Source organism: Trematomus bernacchii, unplaced genomic scaffold (assembly GCF_902827165.1).
Source record: "Trematomus bernacchii unplaced genomic scaffold, fTreBer1.1, whole genome shotgun sequence".
NCBI lineage: Eukaryota > Metazoa > Chordata > Actinopteri > Perciformes > Nototheniidae > Trematomus > Trematomus bernacchii.
Genome location: NW_022987607.1, coordinates 2,648,437 through 2,675,994, shown reverse-complemented (window position 1 = coordinate 2,675,994; position 27,558 = coordinate 2,648,437). Strand labels below are relative to the sequence as shown.

The window sequence follows — 27,558 nt, the reverse complement described above, 5'->3', positions numbered from 1 at the left end:
ACGGCTTCACCAGTCTGGCAGTATTTTAACGTGTCCGAAAAAGACAATAAAATAGCGGTATGCAACGTGTGTGAAGCAGAAATCCTGCAGCTCCACCCGCTGTGACGGACCGGTGAGCGGAGCAACACACACTAATGGCGCGTTTCCACTACACAGCCTCGCTCGGTATGGCTGGGCCTCGTTAGGACTGGCTCACTTTATGGCGCATTTCCATTACAGTTTAGGAACTGGGGCAGTATCTATAGTAACGCAGTGTAGGCGGAGCCGTGACGTGATCTTCAGAGGACCCCAGAAAAACAACACAGCCGTTAGCTGTTAGCACTCAGAGCTCACAGCTCCTCATATCTGTTCAGAAACTAGACAAAAGTGAAACAAGTACAAACCACAGACTGCCTGTGTCATGGTGAATACAGTCGCTGGTTTATTTATGTCTGTAGGCCGTTGTTGTGAGTGTGGACGGTCGGAGCATATACTGCGTTAGCTTAGCCAATCTCCATTCAGAAAACACGCATTTTAAAAGGTGTTTCGCCTGCCGTCTGTCTGCAGACTTGTCAAAGCATTAATTCATGGTTTTTACTAACCGGTATCAGTATGTTGTTACTTCGGCATCATTTGAAACGTGTATTACAATTAAATCACGGTCAAATATGTCCATCTTGTTGTAGTTGTAGCCCCCTTGCCAGCGATGCTCTCTCTAGTTTAGCATACTCAGCCCGACTCAGCCTCGTTGTCTCTGGCCCTAGAACCACGATTTTATGAGGCCAGAAAAACTGTGAATTAGGACCCGCCGGCCGGTACTAGGCCAAGTGGAAACGCAACCAAAGACGGGCCGCTGACGTCACAGCCCTCTTAAACCGTGCTCCGCGCTGTAGTGGAAACGCGCCATAAGAGATAGACCTAACACACTTAGCTATTTTATCTACCTCTGGAACTAGCTAAACTAGTTATACATATATTTATTCTTCACTGTAGGGTCACTCATTACTGGATCAGTGAGCTGCATGAGACGATACTGAGAGAGAGAGAGAGAGAGAGAGAGACCGCTCGCTCATTTCTCCCGTGTTATTATCCAAAGTTAATGTAAACTTGAATAATGTACTTCATTTGAATGTAATAATTAAGTTGATTGTTGTTTGTGGAAGCGCCAGAGAATGAGCATTAAACATCACTTTAAATGGAAGATTTAAAGTGATGTTTAAATCTTCCATTTAGGCCCCGCCCACTCGATCGGATCGGCGATCGGTATCGGCCGATACTGATTCCGGCGATCGGCCCCAAAATTGGCGATCGGAGCATCCCTAAACAAACCCTGTATATGATGTTATTTAGTTGTGATGTGGTGTTAATGGTCTGTGTGTAGATCCTGCAGACGGGGCAGGAGATCATGGAGCTGGACACCAGTGGTTTTGCTACCCAGGGTCCAACTGTGTTTGCTGGAAACATCGGTGACAACAAGTACATCATCCAAGTCTCTCCCATGGGTATTCGACTGCTGGAAGGAGGTACAAATAACGTCTATTCATTCTGTTTGAATCCAGTATTTGAGTCCTGTAGTCCATGTTTTGTATTTATTAAAATTCTGTTAGTAGAATTAGCATTAGCATGATGATGCAAACATGTCAAATTGACATTATTATGGCAAGTTTATTTATATAACATTTTTCAACACAAGGCAATTCAACGTGCTTTACAAAAATGAAAGATATTAAGAGCATAAAACACGTTAGAAACATTAAAAAGCAAAGATAATAAAACAGGAATAACTCAGGTACATGAATACAAGTTACAGTGCAGTGTGAGATGTGAATAGTTCAATTAAAAGCAAAAAGAAAAGTCTTCAGCCTGGATTTAAAAGTAGTCAGAGTTGCAGCGGACCTGCAGGTTTCTGGGAGTTTGTTCCAGATATTTGGAAATATCCCTCACCAGATTCTCACATTCCTCTACCCCTAGTCTTCCAGTGAAATTATAGTTATTTTGACAGTTTTCTAACCTTTTTATATTCCTTTCAAACTTCTCTTTCATCCATTTTGCATCCCCAGACAACACATTTCCCGTTTTACTGTTACCTGAAACCATCTTTGACCTTTAACCCTTATGTTGTGTTGGGGTCTCCCGTGACCCGTTTCAAGTTAAAATTATATAATAACTACGCTCTAGTTTTTTTGTATGGGAACAAGGCTTCATGATATCCTCTAACAGATATGTAAACACTACAAAACTGATTTTGACCATTTTAGCCAAGTCTGAAGGTCTCTAAAAAAAAAAGTGTATAATTTGCTGTTGGGGTCTGGGGAGACCCAGCTGAATTGTTTTGGGTCACTCGAGGTCAAATTTGGCCCAATCAAGATTCATCTTTGACTTTAGACGCCCCTCCCCCACCCCTTCATCAACTGTAACAATAATTTTTCGCAACATGCACCTGGTCTCCCCTCCCTCTGCCCCCCTCCCCCCACGAGAACTCCACCTTTCTCAAAGAACATGTACACTAATACTTGAACCTGAACACACACATGCACGTGTGCAATATGTGGTGTAATGTGTTTTGGGCCATAACATTAAATTAAAACAGGATTGTACGGTTATGAATGCATAATAAGTTAGTTATGATGTAGTTAAAACAATATTGGATGATAGTCATTATTTTTGTGTGTTTTGGACTGAGATAAATCATGGGTCAAATTGACCCGCGAAGACCATGAACGGTAACAGCTTTTGAACACAACACAAGGGTTACACCACTTTTCAATTCCCAGATTTAGGATATTTAAACTCTGCTTTAAGACATGTTTTCAACCTGTTTCACTGACCTGCTCTCTCTGTGTCTTCCCTCAGTGACACAGCTCCACTTCATCCCTGTGGATTTGGGATCCCCCATAGTGCATTGCTCCGTGGCGGACCCTTACGTCGTCATCATGACCGCAGAGGGAGTCGTCACCATGTTTGCTCTGAAGACCGACTCCTACATGGGGAAAACTCACAGGCTGTCGCTGCAGAAACCACAGATCCCCACCGTGAGTCAACCCTCCTCCTCAGCAGACCTTTAAAGAGGCATTTCATATTAAAAATATACAAAATAATAATACACCTGGAGTCTCTGGTACTCTAGTTTAAGTAGAGTCACTCTGGAAGATTCAGATCCTTAACTTAAGTAAAAGTAGGATTACTGCAGTCTAGAAATACTCAGAGCTGATCCAGGTTTGCGTCCGATATGACGTAATATCTGAAATGTGGACCCACGGCCCTATCAGAAACGTTGCTATCAGAAACAATGCCCGACTGTTTTGGACGTAATATGGTCGGTGTTTACATTAGCATCGCTAACACTCAGAGCTAACCTGTACTGGAGAGCATGTGTGTGAAGAAGCAGGAAATAAAAAGGAACTCACCTTGTGGTATAACCGGCAAGAGAGAAAGCCTTTGAGCTCCATACTGTTTCAGAGATAATCCTTGATAATCCATGATATGGCGTTTCATCACGGCAGTATTTAGTTTAGACAGTAGCTGCCGGGTCCCGCATGAGCTCAGCCCCCTCCTTTTATTAAAGCTTTATACCCCAAATCAGCACTTTTCAAACAGGAAGTGAAATAGAGGGATATGAGGCATGGCTAGAATGGGTGATCTGTTTGGTATTTTGAGCAAAACACTTCATAGACATGTTTTTTATATATTTGTATAAATCTGAGACCTATGCTATTGCCTAAAAATAGCATGATAGGTGACCTTTAATGTTAAATCGTTTTTAAGATATTTTCTTTTTAGTAATCGCTAAAAAATTGTATCCTTCCTCCAACTTATTTCTTCATACTGTGTGTAAGTTTGCACCACTAAAGCAAATTGTATGTGTAAGCCTATTTATCATTAAACCTGATTCTGATTAGAAACTTTAATTAACCTGTTTAAAACCACGTCTAATTGAACAGCAATCCCGCGTGGTCACGCTGTGTGCGTACCGAGACGTCAGTGGCATGTTCACCACGGAAAACAGAGCGAACTCCTCCGTCCAAAAAGAGGACGCCATCACTGGGAATCAGTCCGAGGAAGAGACCATCATCCATGACCTCAGGTAAGAGCATCACCTCCGCACTGACACGTACAACCAGTCGCCACCTGTGCAGTTTATTTACGGTGTTAAAGGTCACCTATTGTGCAAAATCCACTTGTTCATGTCTCTTCTACATCAACATGTGTCCCCTCTTCTTCATGTCTCTTCTTCATCAACATGTGTCCCCTCTTCTTCATGTCTCTTCTACATCAACATGTGTCCCCTCTTCTTCATGTCTCTTCTACATCAACATGTGTCCCCTCTTCTCCATGTCTCTTCTACATCAACATGTGTCCCCTCTTCTTCATGTCTCTTCTACATCAACATGTGTCCCCTCTTCTCCATGTCTCTTCTTCATCAACATGTGTCCCCTCTTCTTCATGTCTCTTCTACATCAACATGTGTCCCCTCTTCTTCATGTCTCTTCTACATCAACATGTGTCCCCTCTTCTTCATGTCTCTTCTACATCAACATGTGTCCCCTCTTCTTCATGTCTCTTCTACATCAACATGTGTCCCCTCTTCTCCATGTCTCTTCTACATCAACATGTGTCCCCTCTTCTCCATGTCTCTTCTACATCAACATGTGTCCCCTCTTCTTCATGTCTCTTCTTCATCAACATGTGTCCCCTCTTCTTCATGTCTCTTCTACATCAACATGTGTCCCCTCTTCTTCATGTCTCTTCTACATCAACATGTGTCCCCTCTTCTCCATGTCTCTTCTACATCAACATGTGTCCCCTCTTCTTCATGTCTCTTCTACATCAACATGTGTCCCCTCTTCTCCATGTCTCTTCTACATCAACATGTGTCCCCTCTTCTCCATGTCTCTTCTACATCAACATGTGTCCCCTCTTCTCCATGTCTCTTCTACATCAACATGTGTCCCCTCTTCTTCATGTCTCTTCTACATCAACATGTGTCCCCTCTTCTCCATGTCTCTTCTACATCAACATGTGTCCCCTCTTCTCCATGTCTCTTCTACATCAACATGTGTCCCCTCTTCTTCATGTCTCTTCTACATCAACATGTGTCCCCTCTTCTTCATGTCTCTTCTACATCAACATGTGTCCCCTCTTCTTCATGTCTCTTCTACATCAACATGTGTCCCCTCTTCTCTGTCTCTTCTACATCAACATGGTCCCTCTTCTCCATGTCTCTTCTACATCAACATGTGTCCCCTCTTCTCCATGTCTCTTCTACATCAACATGTGTCCCCTCTTCTTCATGTCTCTTCCAGATCAACATGTGTCCCCTCTTCTTCATGTCTCTTCTACATCAACATGTGTCCCCTCTTCTTCATGTCTCTTCTACATCAACATGTGTCCCCTCTTCTTCATGTCTCTTCTACATCAACATGTGTCCCCTCTTCTTCATGTCTCTTCTACATCAACATGTGTCCCCTCTTCTTCATGTCTCTTCTTCATCAACATGTGTCCCCTCTTCTTCATGTCTCTTCTACATCAACATGTGTCCCCTCTTCTTCATGTCTCTTCTACATCAACATGTGTCCCCTCTTCTTCATGTCTCTTCTTCATCAACATGTCCCCTCTTCTTCATGTCTCTTCTACATCAACATTGTGTCCCCCTCTTCTTCATGTCTCTTCTTCATCAACATGTGTCCCCTCTTCTTCATGTCTCTTCTACATCAACATGTGTCCCCTCTTCTTCATGTCTCTTCTACATCAACATGTGTCCCCTCTTCTTCATGTCTCTTCTACATCAACATGTGTCCCCTCTTCTTCATGTCTCTTCTTCATCAACATGTGTCCCCTCTTCTTCATGTCTCTTCTTCATCAACATGTGTCCCCCCTTCTTCATGTCTCTTCTACATCAACATGTGTCCCCTCTTCTTCATGTCTCTTCTACATCAACATGTGTCCCCTCTTCTTCATGTCTCTTCTACATCAACATGTGTCCCCTCTTCTTCATGTCTCTTCTACATCAACATGTGTCCCCTCTTCTTCATGTCTCTTCTTCATCAACATGTGTCCCCTCTTCTTCATGTCTCTTCTACATCAACATGTGTCCCCTCTTCTTCATGTCTCTTCTACATCAACATGTGTCCCCTCTTCTTCATGTCTCTTCTACATCAACATGTGTCCCCTCTTCTTCATGTCTCTTCTACATCAACATGTGTCCCCTCTTCTTCATGTCTCTTCTTCATCAACATGTGTCCCCTCTGTGGAAAGAGACTCTGAAAGTTTCAGGAACAAAGATTCTCTCTCTTTTTGATCCATTTTGATAAAAACCTGTCTGAAAATGAGCTGATCAGATTTTGGCCACTTTATGATGTCATAACAATGTTTTGTCTTGTGTAACCATTAGCCAATCAGCAACCAAGGTAACCCCCCCCCCCCCACCTTATCACCTGAATCTCCTCCTAGAGCACCATTGAGTTCTTTGTAACCAAATCTCTCTCAGAGGGGCGTGGGGAGGGCTCCTTATTTTCATCTAAAGTAACAGACAGAGAATCAGCACTTTGGAAACAGGGCTGAAACAGAGGGGATTATGGGTAATGCTGCAATGATCTCTTTGGTGTTTCAGCCAATCAGAGACAGGTTCTGTATATATCTGAGACCTGTGATATATTGATTAAGAGCAGTATAATAGGGGACCTTTAAATGTTTGCGTCTACAGTAGCAACTTAGTGGATGACGAGGAGGAGATGCTGTACGGAGACTCAAACGCCAGCGCTGCGCATGGAAGAGATGAAATGGGACGCAGCTACGGGATTCACGGGATTTATGGAAGCGACGGACAAGGAAAAGCAGAACCGAGCCACTGGTGCTTCATCTGCAGGGAGAATGGAGTGATGGAGGTACGAGGAATATGATGCATATTAAGAATATATGTGACCTGCTTTATCAAAATCAAATGGATGCAGAGAGACTTATTTTGAGTCAAATGTGGATTTATGTTTAAAAAAATGCAGTTTTGTGGGTCTTTGGTTGATTTTAAACAAACAGGTAAACAAACCTTGGCTTTTCTTTTGAATATGAATCTGTTAACGCCATATTCAGATGTTATTTATACATTTTTAAGCTTGCAAAGACAGAATGGCAAGATCCGAATTAGCCGCTCAGCCACCTTTCGATACGTCTCACTGAAATGATAAATGACAGGCTAATTATAGAAACACGATATGCTGTTTTAATCTGATCACAAATAAAAACAAAGAATATCAAAATAGTATTGCTGAATACAGATAATAAATACAGTGCTGCTAACGCTTGTAAAGGTATGACGACGAGCGGCAAATGGACCGCAACTTAGAGGTAAAGGTGATACAACGTGTGTTTGTGTTTTTTGGAAAATACTTACAAAACGAGACTTTTCCTAATCCCAGTAATACAAAAATTATCCTTGTTCTCCTTATGCCAGGGGTTCCCAAACTTTTCAGCCCGCGACCCCCAAAATAACAGTGCCAGATAGTAACCCAAATAACAGTGCCAGACAGTAACCCAAATGACAGTGCCAGATAGTAACCCAAATAACAGTGCCAGATAGTAACCCAAATAACAGTGCCAGATAGTAACTCAAATAACAGTGCCAGATAGTAACCCAAATAACAGTGCCAGACAGTAACTCAAATAACAGTGCCAGATAGTAACCCAAATAACAGTGCCAGATAGTAACCCAAATAACAGTGCCAGACAGTAACTCAAATAACAGTGCCAGATAGTAACCCAAATAACAGTGCCAGATAGTAACTCAAATAACAGTGCCAGATAGTAACCCAAATAACAGTGCCAGATAGTAACTCAAATAACAGTGCCAGATAGTAACCCAAATAACAGTACCAGACAGTAACTCAAATAACAGTGCCAGATAGTAACCCAAATAACAGTGCCAGATAGTAACCCAAATAACAGTGCCAGACAGTAACTCAAATAACAGTGCCAGATAGTAACCCAAATAACAGTGCCAGATAGTAACTCAAATAACAGTGCCAGATAGTAACTCAAATAACAGTGCCAGATAGTAACCCAAATAACAGTGCCAGATAGTAACCCAAATAACAGTGCCAGATATTAACTCAAATAACAGTGCCAGATAGTAACTCAAATAACAGTGCCAGATAGTAACCCAAATAACAGTGCCAGATAGTAACCCAAATAACAGTGCCAGACAGTAACCCAAATAACAGTGCCAGACAGTAACCCAAATAACAGTGCCAGACAGTAACCCAAATAACAGTGCCAGATAGTAACCCAAATAACAGTGCCAGACAGTAACTCAAATAACAGTGCCAGATAGTAACCCAAATAACAGTGCCAGACAGTAACCCAAATAACAGTGCCAGACAGTAACCCAAATAACAGTGCCAGACAGTAACCCAAATAACAGTGCCAGACAGTAACCCAAATAACAGTGCCAGACAGTAACCCAAATAACAGTGCCAGACAGTAACCCAAATAACAGTGCCAGACAGTAACCCAAATAACAGTGCCAGATAGTAACTCAAATAACAGTGCCAGATAGTAACTCAAATGACAGTGCCAGATAGTAACTCAAATAACAGTGCCAGACAGTAACCCAAATAACAGTGCCAGATAGTAACCCAAATAACAGTGCCAGATAGTAACCCAAATAACAGTGCCAGATAGTAACCCAAATGACAGTGCCAGATAGTAACTCAAATAACAGTGCCAGATAGTAACCCAAATAACAGTGCCAGACAGTAACCCAAATAACAGTGCCAGACAGTAACCCAAATAACAGTGCCAGACAGTAACCCAAATAACAGTGCCAGACAGTAACCCAAATAACAGTGCCAGATAGTAACCCAAATAACAGTGCCAGATAGTAACCCAAATAACAGTGCCAGACAGTAACCCAAATGACAGTGCCAGATAGTAACTCAAATAACAGTGCCAGATAGTAACCCAAATAACAGTGCCAGACAGTAACCCAAATAACAGTGCCAGACAGTAACCCAAATAACAGTGCCAGACAGTAACCCAAATAACAGTGCCAGATAGTAACCCAAATAACAGTGCCAGATAGTAACCCAAATAACAGTGCCAGACAGTAACCCAAATAACAGTGCCAGATAGTAACTCAAATAACAGTGCCAGATAGTAACTCAAATAACAGTGCCAGATAGTAACCCAAATAACAGTGCCAGATAGTAACTCAAATAACAGTGCCAGATAGTAACTCAAATAACAGTGCCAGATAGTAACCCAAATAACAGTGCCAGATAGTAACCCAAATAACAGTGCCAGATAGTAACCCAAATAACAGTGCCAGATAGTAACCCAAATAACAGTGTTTCCCATACATCGACATACAAACCCCACAGATCCTCAACTCCGGTGTGTCTCACTCTTTAAGGCGAGACACGGCAGGCAAAAACATCGTTTTTCATGCACTGGTCAATTTTGAGATTTTGTGCTATTTTGATTCCATAACATGTTTTCTTTCAGGCTGTTGGAAGGAGAACGTACAAAATACACATTTAGGTGTTTATTTGCTATAGTTTGTCTATTTGCGTCTCTAGATTTCTCCTAAATTCACCAAAAGTTAGCATTCTAACGTAACATGAAGTACCGCGACCGCTGTTCGCACCATGTCATCAGAGGTATCGTTGGAAAGCTCCGTCTCTCCTGCACAATCTCATCGGATCCAAATATGGTAATTTTCTTTGTATCAGCAACCAATCGTGAAAGTACAAAGGGGTCTTAAACCAAGAAACTAAATCTCATTGGCTGGTGTCAATTTCTGACAACGTGATTCGTTCAGATGCGTCACGTGGTGTGCTAAAACACTTCCTGGTTTAGCTTTCGCTGGAAATTTAAATCTTAAAATGGCAAAAGAACAGCGGATAAAAAGTGTCACTTGCACGAAGCAATGTTAGACAAAAAACAAATGATCCCGAACACGAAATACCTTAACGGAGTGTGTCGAGGCGCAAGCTGTCATCCAGAGAACAGGAGGGTTTAGGTAGCTACGCCTCACAGCAATCTTTAAAGGTCGTTTTCTCAAAATGAGTTTTTCTACTATTCTGAGTGAGAAATTTCCACTTCAGCAGCACTTACATACACCAAACCTTCCAGTTATATTCCTATCAATATTCTGAAGGTTTTTACAGAAGGGTTTGTTCATATATCATTCATAGCCTGAATTATTTAACATGTTATACCTAAAAACATGGCGAAAATTGATATTTTACGGCTGTTTTTTTGAGTGAGAAAAAGAGACATCCAAAATCCCTTCTGAAAAAACTTTAGATTCTAATATGACTACAAAATGAAACAAGAATTTCGAACCTGGCTTTATCCAATGTTCAGATTAAGGGGGGGGCGGGTGGGGGGGTAATAATAATTGTATTTAACCCCTGCTCTATGCTACTATCTTAAAAAAAATGGGTTAGCCTGATCAATGCGATGCATATCCATGAATAATAAGCTGCTGATTTGGAGAACATAATACAATAAATATATACTTTGAAAGCCAAGAATCTCCTTTTTCACAATGTGACTGATTTTGATAAGCTATGTTTACATATGCACTTTAATAAATAGCATGTTAGTGCCGTTTCTAGCACGTTTTTTATTGATTTCTTGTTGTTACAGATCTACCAGCTCCCAGAGTGGCGGCTGGTGTTCCTGGTGAAGAACTTCCCCGTTGGTCAGAGAGTTTTGGTGGACAGTTCTTCCGGCCAATCGGCAGCGCAGGGGGACGGTAAAAAAGAGGAAGTAACTCGGCAAGGAGACATCCCGCTCGTCAAAGAGGTGTCTTTGGTCTCACTGGGCTACATGTGCAGCAGACCGTATTTACTGGTGAGTTTTGTTGTGTGTCTGGATTCAAATTAAGCTCCATAAGAAAAAGTGTTTTTGTTTTATTGATCTTGATATCTACGTATATCCAAACCTAAAAGAGTTCTTGATTTCTAAACACACAAGACAATAGAGCGCCACAGTGACGCGTCCTAAAACCCGGAAGTATATTAGCATTTTACCACTTCCGGTTCCTTCGACAAAAAGCAATGCAATTTCTCCATAGGATTTTGGAAAATAGCTGAACTAAGGTCTGTGGTTGAGACACATTGAAGAGACGGGTCACGTTTTGTTCTACGACATTAAATCCATCAGCAGTGACCCCACTGGTGATTTCTGAAGAGTTGACGTGTCTGAAAAACGATGTTTGTTACCGAGTGGCTGAATAGGACTACAGAAGTTGTGGAGGCCGTTGTACGTCATTACGCCGAACACGTAAACACTCCTCTAAGTTAGTTAGCCCTGTTCTGCTTGAAAGCAAGTCCCTGCCTCCTGCAGACTGTTCAAACAAACGCTTCAACTTGTACCATTTATAATCTGTGTGTTTGAATATGGATCTGAAGTTGGCGTGACGTTGAAGCAGCGACCCTGCTGTAGTTCGTTTATAGCATAACGTTAGCATTTTGCTTCTGGCCATTAGATTTATGATTAGAAAATTATAAAAGTAGGGTAGACATGTGGAGATTATCCGGCTGAACAAAATGTGATCCGTCTCTTCAATGTGTCTCAACCACAGACCTTATTTCCAGCTATTTTCCTAAATCCTATGGAGAAATTGCATTGCGTTTTTGTCGAAGGAACCGGAAAGAGTTTACTTCTGGGTTTTAGGACGCGTCACTGTGGCACTCTATATATTTACAGTATTTGCCACGACATGCTGGCACTACAAATAACACAAGAACTGTGAGCTTGTGTCTGGGGTGTTTACAGGCCACTGTAAAGTTGACTTTACTAGTTTTAGGACGTGTCACTGTGGCACTCTTTGGGTTCTTGTTTTATAGTTCAAAGGAGAACATCTTCTTGATTTGTAGTGTTCTTGTTGTCTAGATATATAAGAGGAAATGCTCTTGTTTTCTAGGTCCATGTGGAGCAGGAGCTTCTGATCTACGAGGCGTTCCCTTACGATCAACAGCAGCCACAGAACAACCTGAAAGTGCGCTTCAAAAAAGTAAGATCTTAACATCGATAAAGATGAACATCATGGAGTGAAATCTGAACAAAGTGGATCTTAACTGTGCTTCTTTACTTCTGCACAGGTTCCCCACAACATCAACTTCAGAGAAAAGAAAACGAAGGTTAAGAAAGATAGGAAGGCGGAGAGTGGAGCCACGGAGGACAGCGTTTCTGTGAAAAGCCGGATCGCCAGATTCAGATACTTTGAGGACATCTCGGGATACTCAGGGGTGAGGATGAAAAGAAGAATAACAGCCGTGTTGTGACAACATTTAAATATAAGGAAATAATGGTATAACTATATTAATACAGGGATGCAAACTTGTCACCTTTTTCATACCTGATGAGTTTGCATCCCTGTAATAAGGCTGACACGATATCCTGGGGGAAATACACAAGCGAAATGGAGCAGTCAGTAAAGTAATATATACAAAATAGATACATTATAATTAGCTGTTATTACATACTTCTTTAATGGTAGAATTTCCCAAGGCAGCCCTACTTGATTATTTGCCACCTTTTTATACTAAATTAGATTTTACAGGTGTGTTTTCCATCATCGTACTAGCTCTCCTCGTTGTTTCAGGTGTTTATCTGCGGGCCGTCTCCTCACTGGATGCTCGTCACGTCCCGCGGAGCCATCAGGCTTCATCCAATGACCATCGACGGATCAATAGAGTCCTTCGCTCCCTTCCACAACATCAACTGTCCCAAAGGGTTCCTCTACTTCAACAAACAGGTACACACACACACACACACACACACACACACACACACTCACACTCACACTCACACTCACACTCACACTCACACTCTCACACTCACACTCACACTCACACTCACACTCACACTCACACTCACACTCACACTCACACTCACACTCTCACACTCTCACACTCACACTCACACTCACACTCACACTCACACTCACACTCACACTCTCACACTCACACTCACACTCACACACACACTCACACACACACACACACACACACTTCGGTAGTATTCGTTGGGGGTTGCCTTCACTGTCACTTCCACAAAGAGAAACAAAAACACAACCTTGTAATTAAATGATTATACTGTGTGTGTGTGTGGGTGTGTGTGTGTGTGTGTGTGGTTGTTGTGTGTGTGTGTGTGTGTGTGTGTGTGTGGTGTGTGTGTGTGTGGTGTGTGTGTGTGTGTGTGTGTGTGTGTGTGTGTGTGTGTGTGTGTGTGTGTGTGTGTGTGTGTGTGTGTGTGTGTGTGTCCTTCAGGGTGAGCTAAGGATCAGCGTCCTGCCCACCTACCTGTCCTACGACGCCCCCTGGCCCGTCAGGAAAATCCCCCTGAGGTGCACCGTGCACTACGTCGCCTACCATGTGGAGTGCAAGGTAATATCCTCTCACACAGAAGAAGACACACACATTTAAAAGTGTTTGAAAAATCTCCCTGGTCCCCGGCTTGAGCTTCAATCTCAGGATCCATGTATGTGTGATCCTCTCCAGAATGGAAGTAGTCATCACATACAGAGCATCAACTAGTTCCTGAACAGTGTCCTTCACATGCTGATATCCAAGAGAGGGAGTTACACAGTCACAAGATGGAGGAATAGAAAGCAGTATTCAATGTTTACTTCAGATTAGCTCCACGTCAGAAATGATCATGCTTGTCATATGTCTATCTCCATAGAGGCTGAATCATCATGTTAATCACATAGCTATCATATGCCTCAAACAGTCCTGATGCTCTTCTAGGTAATCATACATCCTGTCATGTTCACAGCTACAGTTGGGATACCTTTGTTATCATGTTACTCTCATATTGGAAGAGGACATTCAGTATCCACACACACACACCTCCACCATGCGAAGTAACAGCGCGTCGATCGCTTTGAAGAGTTTGAGATGAAAGCCCTCTGGCCTAACGTTTTTTTCTCTGAGAGAGAACAGGAAAATCAATGTGTGTGTGACTTTGAAGGGATTTGTGTTTGATGTGAACTTTTTCTCAGATTTTTGGGGGGGATTTTATTTTCTCTTTTAGGTGTACGCTATTTGCACGAGTGTGAAAGATCCGTGCACACGCATTCCCAGGATGACGGGAGAGGAGAAGGAGTTTGAAACCATAGATCGAGGTCAGAAACACACACACACACACACACACACACACACACACACACACACACACACACACACACACACTTCTGGTTTATAAGTTAATTTAGCTACTATTTTATTTATTTGTGTTGCTACTATTTTTTTAGACTTCAACCTACAGTTTTAATCGCAGTGTAGTGAGCGGGTAGTTCTCTGATATTACTTTAACTCTGACACACTGTCCCGTTGTTTCTCGTGTGTTTCTGCAGATGATCGTTACATTAACCCTCAGCAGGAGAGGTTTTCCATCCAGCTCATCTCTCCGGTCAGCTGGGAAACCATTCCCAACACACGGTAAGACCTTCGCTCCTTATTAATCTCATCGCTCTTTGAAAAACAATTAGTGTTAAGTTAGCAAAAATCAATAAAGACACCTTGTTTTAATAGACATGAGGCGCCTGTATATGTCCTGACCTTCCTTTGTGTCTCTCTAAGGTTTGACCTTGAGGAGTGGGAACATGTGACCTGCATGAAGACGGTGGCGTTGAGGAGTCAGGAGACGGTGTCCGGACTGAAGGGATACATCGCTGCAGGAACCTGTCTGATGCAGGGGGAGGAGGTCACCTGCAGGGGGAGGGTCAGCAACACACACACACACACACTCATTATTCATGATTCATTCACAATAACAAAAACATCATCTGACTCCTTCCTGTTTGATCCTCAGATCGTGATCCTGGATGTGATCGAAGTCGTGCCGGAGCCCGGTCAGCCGCTCACCAAGAACAAGTTCAAGGTTCTGTACGAGAAGGAGCAGAAAGGCCCGGTCACCGCTCTGTGCCACTGCCACGGATACCTGGTGTCAGCCATCGGACAGAAGGTCTCACACGCACACACACACACGCACACACACACACACACACACACACACACACACACACACACACACACACACATGCACACACACACACACACTCATAAAGCACATATCTGGAGTTTGAAAATCACTGCTGTCCCCTCATTCCAACTCCAAGATTCAGTCTTCCTTTTCCATTAGCAGTACTTTCAAAGCAAGCGACGGGGATAAATAAAAACAGGGTGTGCAACAGGTCTTAGTTTCATAAACAGTTTATCTTATCCTGCTTTTGAATTGGACCCATGGACAGGCAATTAAAAAAAAATATATAATGGAAATGTATGTTTTCTCTCCAAATAGGCGCTTTCACACCGGAGTACTTTTCCCAGTATAGTTCTGATAGTTCTTGAAAATGTGCGTTCACACCAAAAAAAATCCGGAACTAGAACTTAGTCCATGAGAACCTTTCCACCCCCTTTTCAGTCCCTGCTAGAGAGCAGGTACTTTCATGGGAGAAAAAGGTTCCCATTTCTGATTGGCTGGGCGGATTGCAAACCACGCCCCGTAAAACGCAGAAAAGTCTTTGTGAAGCCGCCATTTTATTTGCTCGCATTAGCATTATTAGCATTAGCATTAGCCCAGCGCACCAACGGAGAGAGACTAACTTATGGCAACACATAAAAAAACATGGGAGCGGTGGAGATGAGGAGGTGTCGGTGTTCTGGCGATTTACTCGGAAGGCTTCAGTAGAAGCTGCTGGGAGTCCCAGCAGCTTCTACTGAAGCCTTCCCCAACTCAGGGGACTTCCGGCCGGGGACTTCGGGTGGCAGTATACGCCGTGAAGTTGTTTGCGGCCTGCCAGTAAACCCAAAGCAGCAGAAGAAGAAGAAGAAGTGACGCCAGTGGCTCCCTCAGGGACTTATTCCGGTGTGAACGCGATTTACTAGATAGTTCCAGGAAATAAAGGTGCGGGAACTATTCCTGGGAAAAGTACTTGGTGTGAAAGCGCCTATTGAAACTGTTACCTTAGCATTATAGAACTCATGGTAACTTTGATAACTTATTTAAAATGGTGTTTTATTACGCAACAAACAGCCACAATCAAAACAAATGGCCACAAAGGCACCGGTTTAAATAAACAACAGAATGAACTAAGGTAGACTCTTTAAATAAGAGTTTTAACAAGTTAGCACACAAGCAAAATGACTAACAAACAAATAAACAAAAGAAAGCCTCACTTCTAAAGTGGAAAGGAGAATTAGGCTAACAAAAAATAGGCTGTTATAAAACACAGCCTGGAGACAAATTAACCACAGTTAACGTTGTTCCTTAAATAAGCAGAATACAGGTATAAGCACACAAATACAAACAACTAAGTTAACCACTGTTAACTGAACTAACACAGAATGTATGGAGCGAGAGCCGAGAGACGTCTGACACAGATTCAGACCTCTCCGGACTAACACGTGCACACGGTCTTGTAGTCGCCCCGGAAGGTGTGTGCGGGGATTGGAGAGTCGGGCCCGGCCTGCTCCAATCCAGATCTTCGGTCACGCCTACTGGGGGAGGGACAGGAAACTGGCATCCAATGGCGTCGGGGCAACGGCACAGCTCATATACATATATAATACACAGCTGCAAACAAAGGTTAATGGGCAGAGAGAAGGCGGCGGCTGTAACAGTTTCATAAACAGTTTTGCTTTTGAATGGAAAAGGAAATGTATTTTCTCTCCGAAGGCATCAGTATCACATTGAGACTGTTACCTAAGCATTCAATAACTCTAAGGTAACTTTGAGCTCCTCCTCGTTGTACCTGCAGATCTTCCTGTGGGTCCTGAAGGACAACGACCTGACGGGAATGGCCTTCATCGACACTCAGCTCTACATCCACCAGATGTTCAGCATCAAGAACTTCATCCTGGCTGAAGACGTGATGAAGAGCATTTCTCTGCGCGCTACCAACAGGAGAGCAAGACGCTTGTCACTCGTCAGCAGGGTGAGTAAAATCAGTCTTAGTGAGTTTTTAATGATGTATTATTATGTATTTATTTCAACAAGGAACGTGTGTGTGTGTGTGTGTGTGTGTGTGTGGTGTGTGTGTGGTGTGTGTATGTTGTGTGTGGTGTGTGTGTGTGTGTGTGTGTGTGTGTAGTGTTGGTGTGTGTGTGTTGTGTGTGTAGTGTGTGTGTGTGTGTGGTGGATGTGTGTGTGTGTGTGTGTGTGATGTGTAGTGTGTGTGTGTGTGTGTGTGTGTGTGGTGTGTGTGTGTGTGTGTGCTGTGTGTGTGTGTGTGCTGTGTTTGTGTGTGGTGGTGTGTGTGGGTGTGTGGTGGCCGTGGATGGTGTTGTGTGTGTGTGTGGCTGTGTGTGTGTGTGTGTGTGTTGTGTGTGTGTGTGTGTGTGTGTGTGTGTGTGTGTGGTTATAGTCAGAGCTCTGCTGTCGTCATGCTGTTGTATGATTGGTGTTTAGCCACAGCACCTCCGCTTTTAGAGTTGACGTAGACCCGGAGGTCCCCCGGGGTTGTTGCGGGAGCTAACGCTACATTAGCAAAACAAACGCTATTTTTTTTTTTTGCAAAGGTGCGGCGGGCTTCAAACACGTTCCCCTCCCCTGGTTTCAACCAAGCACTAAATTCGGTTGAACTTACACTTCCCCATATTTATTTGTAAGTAGATTCGAAGATACCTAATTTCTGACTGCCGCTAGCTGAAGCTTGGTTGCTAGGTTACTAGCTGGGTGTTCTCCGATAAGGGGCCGGGGGAATCAAAGTTAGTGATTACTGGTTCCATGTTGATTTATTTCAATACAAATTGTTGGGGGGAACTGAAAGGCTCTTATCGTACAGGTTACTTTGCAGCCCGGACATTTCCCCCAAAACACATTTAGACGCGATCGCAACACAGAAGTACCTTTCAAATCCCATCATTTTGAAGACCTTCTAAATCAGTGGTTCTCAACTGGTGGGTCGCGACCCAAAAGTGGGTCGCGGGTCCGTTTCGAGTGGGTCGCGGATGTGTGAGTGAAGAAGAAAAAAAAGTTTTAATTTTTTTTTTGCTTTTTTTTTTAAACTTTTAATTTGAATGCCCGTGAAAAACAAACAATGGCAGAAAATATTATTAATATGTCGGGTAGTAATAGATGTATTTATTTTCTTCTCAGAGTGTACCAGAATGTGTAGTTTATATGTTAGTATTTCTAAAAATCTCCTGGGGGAGAATCCCCCCAGACCCCCTGCTGGGTTTGGGTTTTCAGCATGTGTGCCTTTTTATGTTATATAGTTCAGCTTTGATTCCATCATCTCATTAAACCTTTTTAAAGCATACTTTGGTTCTGTGAAGGGATATAAGGGATATATGCACTGTACTTCACTTTCATTAATATTGTATTCTGAAAAGCGTATATATTACAGCACGATTTTTTGTTGAATAGATTTAAGTGGTTCAAAATGGTGGGTCGCGATTTATTGACAAAGTAAAAAGTGGGTCCCGAGGCCTGACCAGTTGAGAACCACTGATCTAAATCATATTTAAGACCTTTCTTATTTTTTTGATCATATTTAAGACCTTTTTAAGGCCTTCAATTCTGATTATCAAATGTAAGACTTTTTAAGACCCCGCGGGAACCCTGTCTATCACACAAACAATTATAAAACATGATTTGAGTACAGGTCAATAAAATAATACATAGTACAGTTTAGGGCTGTGCGATTATGGCAAAAATCATAATCACGATTATTTGGGTCAATAATTGATATCACGATTATTAAATACGATTATTCATTGACTTTGAAAACATCCATTTATTGAACTTTAAAACAAATACAAATAATAATTTGAACAGTATCTTTTTAACTGTTGATTACCCTGAACGTATAATTCAACTGAAAAACCAATACAAAAATAAATGATATATTTAAATAAATAATATCAAAATAATAAATACCAATAAACAAGATCAACAAATATTTTGGAGCGCACTCCAACAAGCTACTAAACATATATAAATATGATAAATACAAATAAATTAGATCAAATATGTTGCAGTGCAGTCACAACCTAGCAAAGCAAAATAATTGTTTTTTCCGATTATGTTGTTTTCGTAATTGTGGCAGGCCAAAATCGTAATTGCGATTAAAATACGATTAATTGCACAGCCCTAGTACAGTTAAAATATAATATTACAATACAGTTCAAATTGAAAAACTCAGATTATAGTGTAGTTAATGTTGGCATGACTGGTTGCTTAATATCAATTCAGTTGTTAATTTTAAGGGTATATTTAGCGTTAATCTGGCCTAAGTGTTGTGTTTGAGTGCAGAGGAAGATTAACTGCTGCACCCACGATGTTAATTGATTGAAGTATTGACGGTGTGTTTCCTGTAATGCAGTGTCTGTATCTGTCTGGGTTTTTATTAACTGTTCTCGTACTGTTTTTGCAACAGGATGCAAAACCGCTGGAGGTTTACAGCATCGAGTTCATCGTGGATAACAACCAGCTGGGATTACTGGGTAACATTTAAAACACGCTAATGATGCACATTTAATTTAATTAGCAAAGAAATGTCCTTATTTTCTCATTAACCTCCTTTCTCTTTCCTCTTAGTGTCCGACCGAGACAAGAACCTCTATGTATATATGTATTTACCTGAAGGTATGTATGGTATATGCTAATGTGTAAAGTTTAACAGCAACAGGGTGAGAATGAAAAACAGCACAGATTCACACAGATTAGAGATGAATCAAATCAATGTGAAAAATAAAATTATATACAGTTAAGTAACTTTAAAATAGAAAATGAATCAAAATGAACATATATATATATATATAAAAACATTTTTTTATTGAAGACACATAGAAAAGACATTTGGTACATTGATAGGAACCTCAGTAGACACAAATGAGAGAGATTTGAAGAAGGTTAAGAAGGGTTGCCATTATGGCACATTTCCACTGCAGGGCCTCGCACGGCTTAGTACGGTATAGTTAGGCCTTGGTAGGCCAGGCTCACTTTATGCTGCGTTTCCATTACAGTTTAGGAACTAGGGCAGTAACTATAGTAACGCAGTGTAGGCGGAGCCGTGACGTCATCTTCAATGCGAAACACAAAACCAACATCAGCCGTTAGCTGTTAGCACTCAGAGCTCACAGCTCCTCATATCTGTTCAGAAACTAGACAAAAGTGAAACAAGTACAAACCACAGACTGCCTGTGTCATGGTGAATACAGTCGCTGCTTTATTTATGTCTGTATAGGCCGTTGTTGTGAGTGTGGACGGTCGGAGCATATACTGCGTTAGCTTAGCCGATCTCCATTTAGAAAACACGCATTTTAAAAGGTGTTTCTCTGCCGTCTGTCTGCAGACTTGTCAAAGCATTAATTCATGGTTTTTACTAACCGGTATCAGTATGTTGTTACTTCGGCATCATTTTGAGACGTGTATTACAATTAAATCACGGTCAAATATGTTCATTGTGTTGTAGTTGTAGCCCCCTTGCCAGCGATTTTCTCTCTAGTTTAGCATACTCAGCCCGACTCAGCCTCGTTGTTGGCCCGGAAAAAACCACGATTTTGGAGAGCCAGAAAAACTGTGAACGAGTACCCGCTAGCCGGAACTACCCCTAGTGGAAACGCAACACAAAACGACCCGGGCACGGCACGGCACAGCACGCTTAAACCGTGCTACGCGCTGCAGTGGAAATGCGTCATTAGTGTAAAACCTAGAGGTTTCGCCTCTTAAAGAACATTTAATTTGATCCAGTTTTAGAAAAGACATAACATCCCTGAGCCACTGAGCATTGGAAGGAGTCTTGTCAATAGCGAAGAAAAAGCTTGAATATCTAATTGCCTCGAGTTGTATATAATGTCATCTTCTCGGCACCCAAATATGGCAATATGGGGCAGGAAAAGAACATATGGGATAGGTTGCAGGGAGAGGCTTGACACTTGTCACAGTTGTCAATGACAGTGTGATATATTTGGGTCGTATATATCAGTGTTAACTCACAGTAACAGGTGTGTAATGAGAGGTGTGTTTGGTTGCAGCTAAAGAAAGCTTCGGAGGGATGCGGCTGCTGAGGAGAGCTGATTTTAACGCCGGAGCGAACATCAACACGTTCTGGAGGATGCCGTGCAGAGGAGCTCTGGAGGCCGGCAGCAAGAAGGCTCTGAGCTGGGACAACAAGCACATCACATGGTTCGGTGAGTGGACTTCTCCCAGATTAAGATTTCAACATTTCAAAGGTTTAATGTCATATACACATACATTTAGGAGTTTAGCAGTCTTATGGCCTGTGGGGTAAGTCCCTGAGTCTGATTAGGCTGGATAACTCTATGATTTAAACCAGGGGTGTCAAACTCAATAGGCGCTTTCACACCGGAGTACTTTTCCCACTTTAGTTCCGATATAGTTACGAAAATGTGCGTTCACACCAAAAACATCCGGAACTAGAACTTAGTTCATGAGAACCTTTCCACCCCCTTTTCAGTCCCTGCTAGAGAGCAGGTACTTTCATGGGAGAAAAAGGTTCCCATTTCTGATTGGCTGGGCGGATTGCAAACCACGCCCCGTAAAACTCCCAAAAGGTTTTGTGAAGCCGCCATTTCATTATCCTCGAATTAGCATTATTAGCATTATTAGCATTAGCCCAGCGCACAAACGGAGAGAGACTAACTTATGGCAACACAAAAGAAAACATGGGAGCAGTGGAGATGAGGAGGTGTCGGCGTTCTGGAGATTTACTCTGAAGCCAGTCCCCAACTCCGGGGACTTGTTTAAAAAACTAGTTTTTCGGGGTTCGGGTGTTTTGTTTGATTTTAAATAAACAAAGTCTTGGCTTTCAGAATATGAAACTTTTATTTCCAAAATCACACGATAAATACATGTTTGAAGCTTGTAAACGGAAGATGACACCTCTCACTCGCACTCTGCTCTCTCTGCCCCCCCTCCCTCCGGCTGACATTATGAATGTAAGGCGTATAGTAATCATAGATAACACGGCAGGGTCGGTTACAGTTTGATTTCATCTGATTTCAAATAAACAAAGTCTTGGCTTTCAGAATATTAAACTTGTTTCGGCAAATTCAGATGATAAATACAACTTTGAAAGCTTGTAGACATAATTACAAGCGGAGAACGGAGTAACTTGACGTCACAGCAGGCGTAAGAACAGCCGGTGTTTCTCGTGAGTGTTTTCCCCGGGAAACAAACACAATACACACAAACGCGTCACAGATTATTTCGCGGTGTTTTGGCTGCCGAATGAAATCACGTAGCATCAGCACTACAAGTAAACATTTTTTTTTAAATGTTTTCTTTTTTTTATTAATTACGTTGTTTTCTAAATTGATCTGAGGGCCACAAAAAGAGGAGGTGGGATTTGCCCATCCCTGCTTTAGATGATGCTTTTCAATCCTTTAATACCCAAGTGTTTCTTATGGACTAACCCTTTGAATGAAATGTCTCCCCACAGCCACTCTGGACGGAGGAGTGGGCATGCTGCTCCCGATGCAGGAGAAGACGTACCGCAGACTGCTGATGTTGCAGAACGCTCTGAACAGCATGCTGCCTCATCACGCTGGACTCAACCCCAAGGCCTTCAGGTTCTTATCACTCATTACAGAGTCACTGCGTATAAACATGACATCAGAAAGACCTTTACTGGCATCCTTTATTATTAAAGTACCTCCGAAATTCCTCCCAAGTACAGTGTGGTGGAAACTCCACACTTAATCACCTTCTGGTAAGAAATGAACAAATCTACAAGTTTAAACCAAAGTTGTGTTATTTAAAGTGGACCTATCATACTATATTTGAATAATATAGTGTAGGACCATACCTATATAAGGCATATTTATCCTTTTTTTTTTTCAAAATACCAAACAGATCATGCATTTTAGCCATGCCTCATTTTGCTCAATTTGACAATTTCAAGCTCTGTTTTAGCAAGGGCTGATTCAGTGAGAACAGCACCACCTACAGGCCTGGCATATGTACTACAGCGTCTCCAGCGCTTTCGAACGGCAATGGCCGTGGCTGTCTCCTCCTGATTGGTGGAGTTGGCCCAATAGCCGTAGCGCCACCGTCCTGACGTCAGGACAGTGTTCAAATCTGGATCAGTTTTTATCAGATCCGTTGCAGCCCCTTTTTTAGAGATTTGGGTATGGAGGAAAATAGAGAGAGTTGTGTTTTCTGACACTTGGTGAGTTCCCTGGAACACCGGGGACACATATTCATGTATAAAAGACGTGCAAAAGTGCATTTTGCATGATAGGTCCCCTTTAATAAAAAGGTAAAGCATTTAACAGAATCAATATATTTCCAGCTTGAAGGACAGATAATCACTGATCGATGGTTCAAAGATCTGACCACGTTACAACGGAAAAACAAGCACTCTATACAGGAAAAAGACAAAAGGGGAAGGTCTCAGCTAGAATTTACATTACAGTCTTCAGAAATGTTGGCCAGACGGGCAAAACTTGCATACATGCTAATTATAAACCTAAAGCTTCTTACACACCAAATAACACGTCCTGATGGAACGTCGCCTCACGTCTCTGCGTCTTGGCCATGTGTCGCACTGGAACACACCTCAAAGACTTCAGCCGACGGCCAAGAAGCACGTACGAACTGCGCATCCGTGAGTGGCAATAACTGTCCTTACCAGCAGGCGGCGGTAGTGTGTATTCGTCATTCAAAAGAGGCAACAACCGGAAGACAGACTGCGTGATACACCGAGAGAAGAAGAACAGACTGCGTGATATATACAAACAACAAATAGCGTGCGTTCCATGTTCACTCTACAGCGAGAAGCTCATGGGGCTTTCCCCAACCTGTGTCGAGAGCTGGAGTTAAATGAAATCTCAGATTTGCCTTCTTAACAGTTTGTTTGGGTCCCTCACTTCTGTTTCGCTTCTCATGCACTGATTCGCTAAGCTGAACAGCCAATCAGAGTGATTTCTTTGGCCGGGAAAGGTGTCGGCACGGCCAAAAAGACACAACGGTGCAGTACACACCAATCTGAGTAGGGCGACAGGACGCTCATCGACGGCCCGACATCGATCGACGTGTAAGGACCTTAAGATCCATATGATAATTGCCTGACAATGGCCAACCCTTCTGTCTTGAGAACATTTAGTGTAGCTGGGTGTGGCCTTGGCTTCTATGCACGAATGGTGGTGAGTGCTCCTGGAATTGTCCATATCCACCGCTGCTACTGTGGTTCGTCTCCGTGTGGACGGGGCCTTAGTAGCTAGGTGTGAATTTAAACTGTTAGAAGATCAACCCAAGATAAACCTATATATATATTGAGACTCTTCCTCCCTCACCGCATTCAAAAACTCACTCAAAACCCACCTGTTAAACACTGCATTCACCCACTGACCCCCACCCCACTTAAACACTGCATTCAAACACTGACCCCCACCCCACTTAAACACTGCATTCAACCACTGACCCCCACCCCACTTAAACACTGCATTCACCCACTGACCCCCACCCCACTTAAACACTGCATTCACCCACTGACCCCCACCCCACTTAAACACTGCATTCACCCACTGACCCCCACCCCACTTAAACACTGCATTCAACCACTGACCCCCACCCCACTTAAACACTGCATTCACCCACTGACCCCCCACCCCACTTAAACACTGCATTCAACCACTGACCCCCATCCCACTTAAACACTGCATTCAACCACTGACCCCCACCCCACTTAAACACTGCATTCAACCATGACCCCCACCCCACTTAAACACTGCATTCACCCACTGACCCCCACCCCACTTAAACACTGCATTCACCCACTGACCCCCACCCCACTTAAAACACTGCATTTCAACCACTGACCCCCACCCCACTTAAACACTGCATTCAACCCACTGACCCCCACCCCACTTAAACACTGCATTCACCCACTGACCCCCACCCCACTTAAACACTGCATTCAACCACTGACCCCCACCCCACTTAAACACTGCATTCAAACACTGACCCCCACCCCCCTTAAACACTGCATTCACCCACTGACCCCCACCCCCCCCCGTTTTTCTGTTTGTCTCGTTACGTATTTTCTTAGTTTTTGTGTTCCTCTCTGTCAAAGCGTCTTTGAGTTCCTAGAAAAGCGCTATATAAGTGTCATGTATTATTATTATTATTATTATTATTATTATATTGACTTCAGAATCAGGTTTATTTCCAGGTAGGTCGACACGTACGAGGAATTTGACTTGATGTCGTGGTTCATACATACAAGTTAAACAAGAATGGATAGAGAACTATTTTAAGAAAACTATAATAACATTAAAAAATAATAAAGAATTGCAGCATAGAAATAGAATCATAGAATGTGATAAAAGTCCATGATAGACAGGACTTGGGTAAATGATCCTTTTGTCTTCCTGTGTGCAGAATGCTGCAGAGTAACAAACGCTGCCTGCAGAACGCGGTGAGGAACATTCTGGACGGAGAACTGCTCAACAAATACCTTTACCTCAGCACCATGGAGCGCAGCGAGCTGGCCAAGAAGATCGGAACCACGCAAGACATCGTGAGTACTCAGAACAGGAGAGGGCTGTTATACAAATCAAAAAAATATGGACTAGTGCAATATCCAAACAGCTGGGAGCACTGTAATTTAGCTTTATTTGGGGTCACATTATATTCAAAGTGCATCTCTTTAGAGACCCGAAAATGGCAAATTAAATAGAGCCCAGTAACACTTTAAGGGCAAGTGGGACAAACACCTCCCAGGTAACGTGACACTGTTGTTGTGTGAGATGAGAGCGGTTTGATTCAGTTCACAATATAATTTACAAACCGGGCTACAACTAAACCTGACCGCAAGCTTTGCACACGGAACAAAATTAGTAAAATAAAAACGAAAAAGTACGTAGGGGTTGTTTGAAATGACAAATATCTACACAAGTATCTACTTAAACACACACACATATATGTACACACACATATATATACATACATACATACATTTGTCTATTTTTAAGGGGTTTTTATATATTTTAATTTGTATTTTTCCGATTTATTTGTGTATTTGTTAAGTATTTATTTTAATTTAAATTAGTTATTTATCATTTTTTGGGTATATTTATTCAGCAATCACACCATGTTCATTTTAATTAGATTCAGTGATAATGTGAATTTTTCTAAATTGTGAACCCCTATACCAGGGGTGTCAAACTCAAGGCCCGGGGGCCAAATCCGGCCCGCGACTTCATTTTATGTGGCCCCACAAGAGCTTGCAAAGAATATAATATGTTTATTATACGGTTACATGCTACTTTACAGAAGCACGTTGCCCATAAACGACATGTCCCACAATGCATCTCAAATTTGACTTTTTCTCAGAATTTGACTTTTTTTGTCCAAAATATGCCTTTTTTCTTAGAATTAGCCTTTTTCTCATAGATTTTTTTTTCAAAATGTCACTTCTCTTTTTCAAAATGTCACAATCAATGTTTTTCCAGAATGTGGCTTTTCTTTTAAAATCATATTGTGACATTCTTACTGAAGAGACTTGCAATTATTTGCTCTAGACTTCTGCTTTCAGACGTAGTTAATTATGAAGTTATATTAATTAATGATAAAGTCTTAAAGTTACAACCGGCCCTTTGAGTGCAACCATAATGCTGATGTGGCCCGTGATGAAATTGAGTTTGACACCCCTGCCCTATATCGAACTCTTAGTTTCCATTATTATGAATGACTAATGTTGAATTCCCGCTCTCTCCTCAGATCCTGGACGACCTCCTGGAGGTGGACCGAGTCACGGCTCATTTCTGAGAAACATTCCCCCCCGACTCGTCCACTGAAATGTTTTTTACTCAACGGAGAACAATTTTTTTGTTTATGGCCGTTTTTTGTGCAAAACTGATTTGTTTTTCTTACTTCGTAGACAAAAAAAAAGAAGAGAGGACAGCTATGTTTTCTTAAGATATTTTGTATTAAAAAAGAAACAAAAATCAGTAAAAATTAATTTACACAAGCGTTGGGTCTGTGTGTGTTTTTTGAGTCTTTTGTGAGCTCGCCCACTCTGTTCTGATGAGTCCACCACCGTTACAGCTGAACATCAGTGAGTATGTGTTACAATGGCGTTTGTTAGCAACCAGGAAATGACAAACAGATGAGAATGCTGCGTGGGGTCTGGGTGCCGTGTTGGCGGGACGTTACGGGGCTCGCTGCTCCGCCCTTTGAGACTCGAGAAAGATAACGGCTGAGTGAGTGTTTCTCCGCGATCCCAACTCGTCTATTACCAACGTTCAGGGAGCTCATATAATCATTGCGTAGGTGTGTAGTGTGATTCTGTGTAGTGTATTTATGGCATCCCGTTGGGTTTGACGTCATCTGAACAGTGTGGGGGAAACTTCTGAAGCAATGGGAGTCAGGACTCAAAGAGAGACACGATGGAGAGCTGGAGCTTTGATGGCAAACACTGACGGTTTATTTTGGAGCTTCGGCCGGAGAATTCACAAGACATGTCACGGGCCACGAGTTGACCACCACGGTTGAGATGCCACAATCAGCTCTGAAGAACTCCACCCCAGACCCGTGTGTTTAGCTAGTTCAGAGAGAATAATCAACATTGTGCAAAACAAGATAGAATCATCACACCTC

At 42.3% G+C, this 27,558-nt stretch overlaps 1 protein-coding gene across 1 annotated transcript in view; it reads left to right on the top strand.

Annotated features, from left to right (window-relative positions):
* LOC117482913 (cleavage and polyadenylation specificity factor subunit 1-like) overlaps positions 1 to 26,782 on the top strand; it is a 45,998-nt gene extending 19,216 nt beyond the window's left edge. The window contains exons 19-38 of the mRNA XM_034131150.1: positions 1,361 to 1,502; positions 2,833 to 3,011; positions 3,921 to 4,063; positions 6,683 to 6,863; positions 10,624 to 10,830; positions 11,906 to 11,995; positions 12,084 to 12,230; positions 12,587 to 12,739; positions 13,254 to 13,370; positions 14,020 to 14,110; positions 14,342 to 14,426; positions 14,568 to 14,709; positions 14,800 to 14,952; positions 16,748 to 16,924; positions 19,370 to 19,436; positions 19,531 to 19,578; positions 20,970 to 21,125; positions 22,397 to 22,526; positions 25,339 to 25,477; positions 26,680 to 26,782. Of these exons, the coding sequence (XP_033987041.1) occupies positions 1,361 to 1,502; positions 2,833 to 3,011; positions 3,921 to 4,063; positions 6,683 to 6,863; positions 10,624 to 10,830; positions 11,906 to 11,995; positions 12,084 to 12,230; positions 12,587 to 12,739; positions 13,254 to 13,370; positions 14,020 to 14,110; positions 14,342 to 14,426; positions 14,568 to 14,709; positions 14,800 to 14,952; positions 16,748 to 16,924; positions 19,370 to 19,436; positions 19,531 to 19,578; positions 20,970 to 21,125; positions 22,397 to 22,526; positions 25,339 to 25,477; positions 26,680 to 26,727 (2,595 nt within the window). The 3' untranslated portion in view covers positions 26,728 to 26,782. The remainder of the gene's footprint in view (positions 1 to 1,360; positions 1,503 to 2,832; positions 3,012 to 3,920; positions 4,064 to 6,682; positions 6,864 to 10,623; positions 10,831 to 11,905; positions 11,996 to 12,083; positions 12,231 to 12,586; positions 12,740 to 13,253; positions 13,371 to 14,019; positions 14,111 to 14,341; positions 14,427 to 14,567; positions 14,710 to 14,799; positions 14,953 to 16,747; positions 16,925 to 19,369; positions 19,437 to 19,530; positions 19,579 to 20,969; positions 21,126 to 22,396; positions 22,527 to 25,338; positions 25,478 to 26,679) is intronic.
* Positions 26,783 to 27,558: the final 776 nt, after the last annotated feature.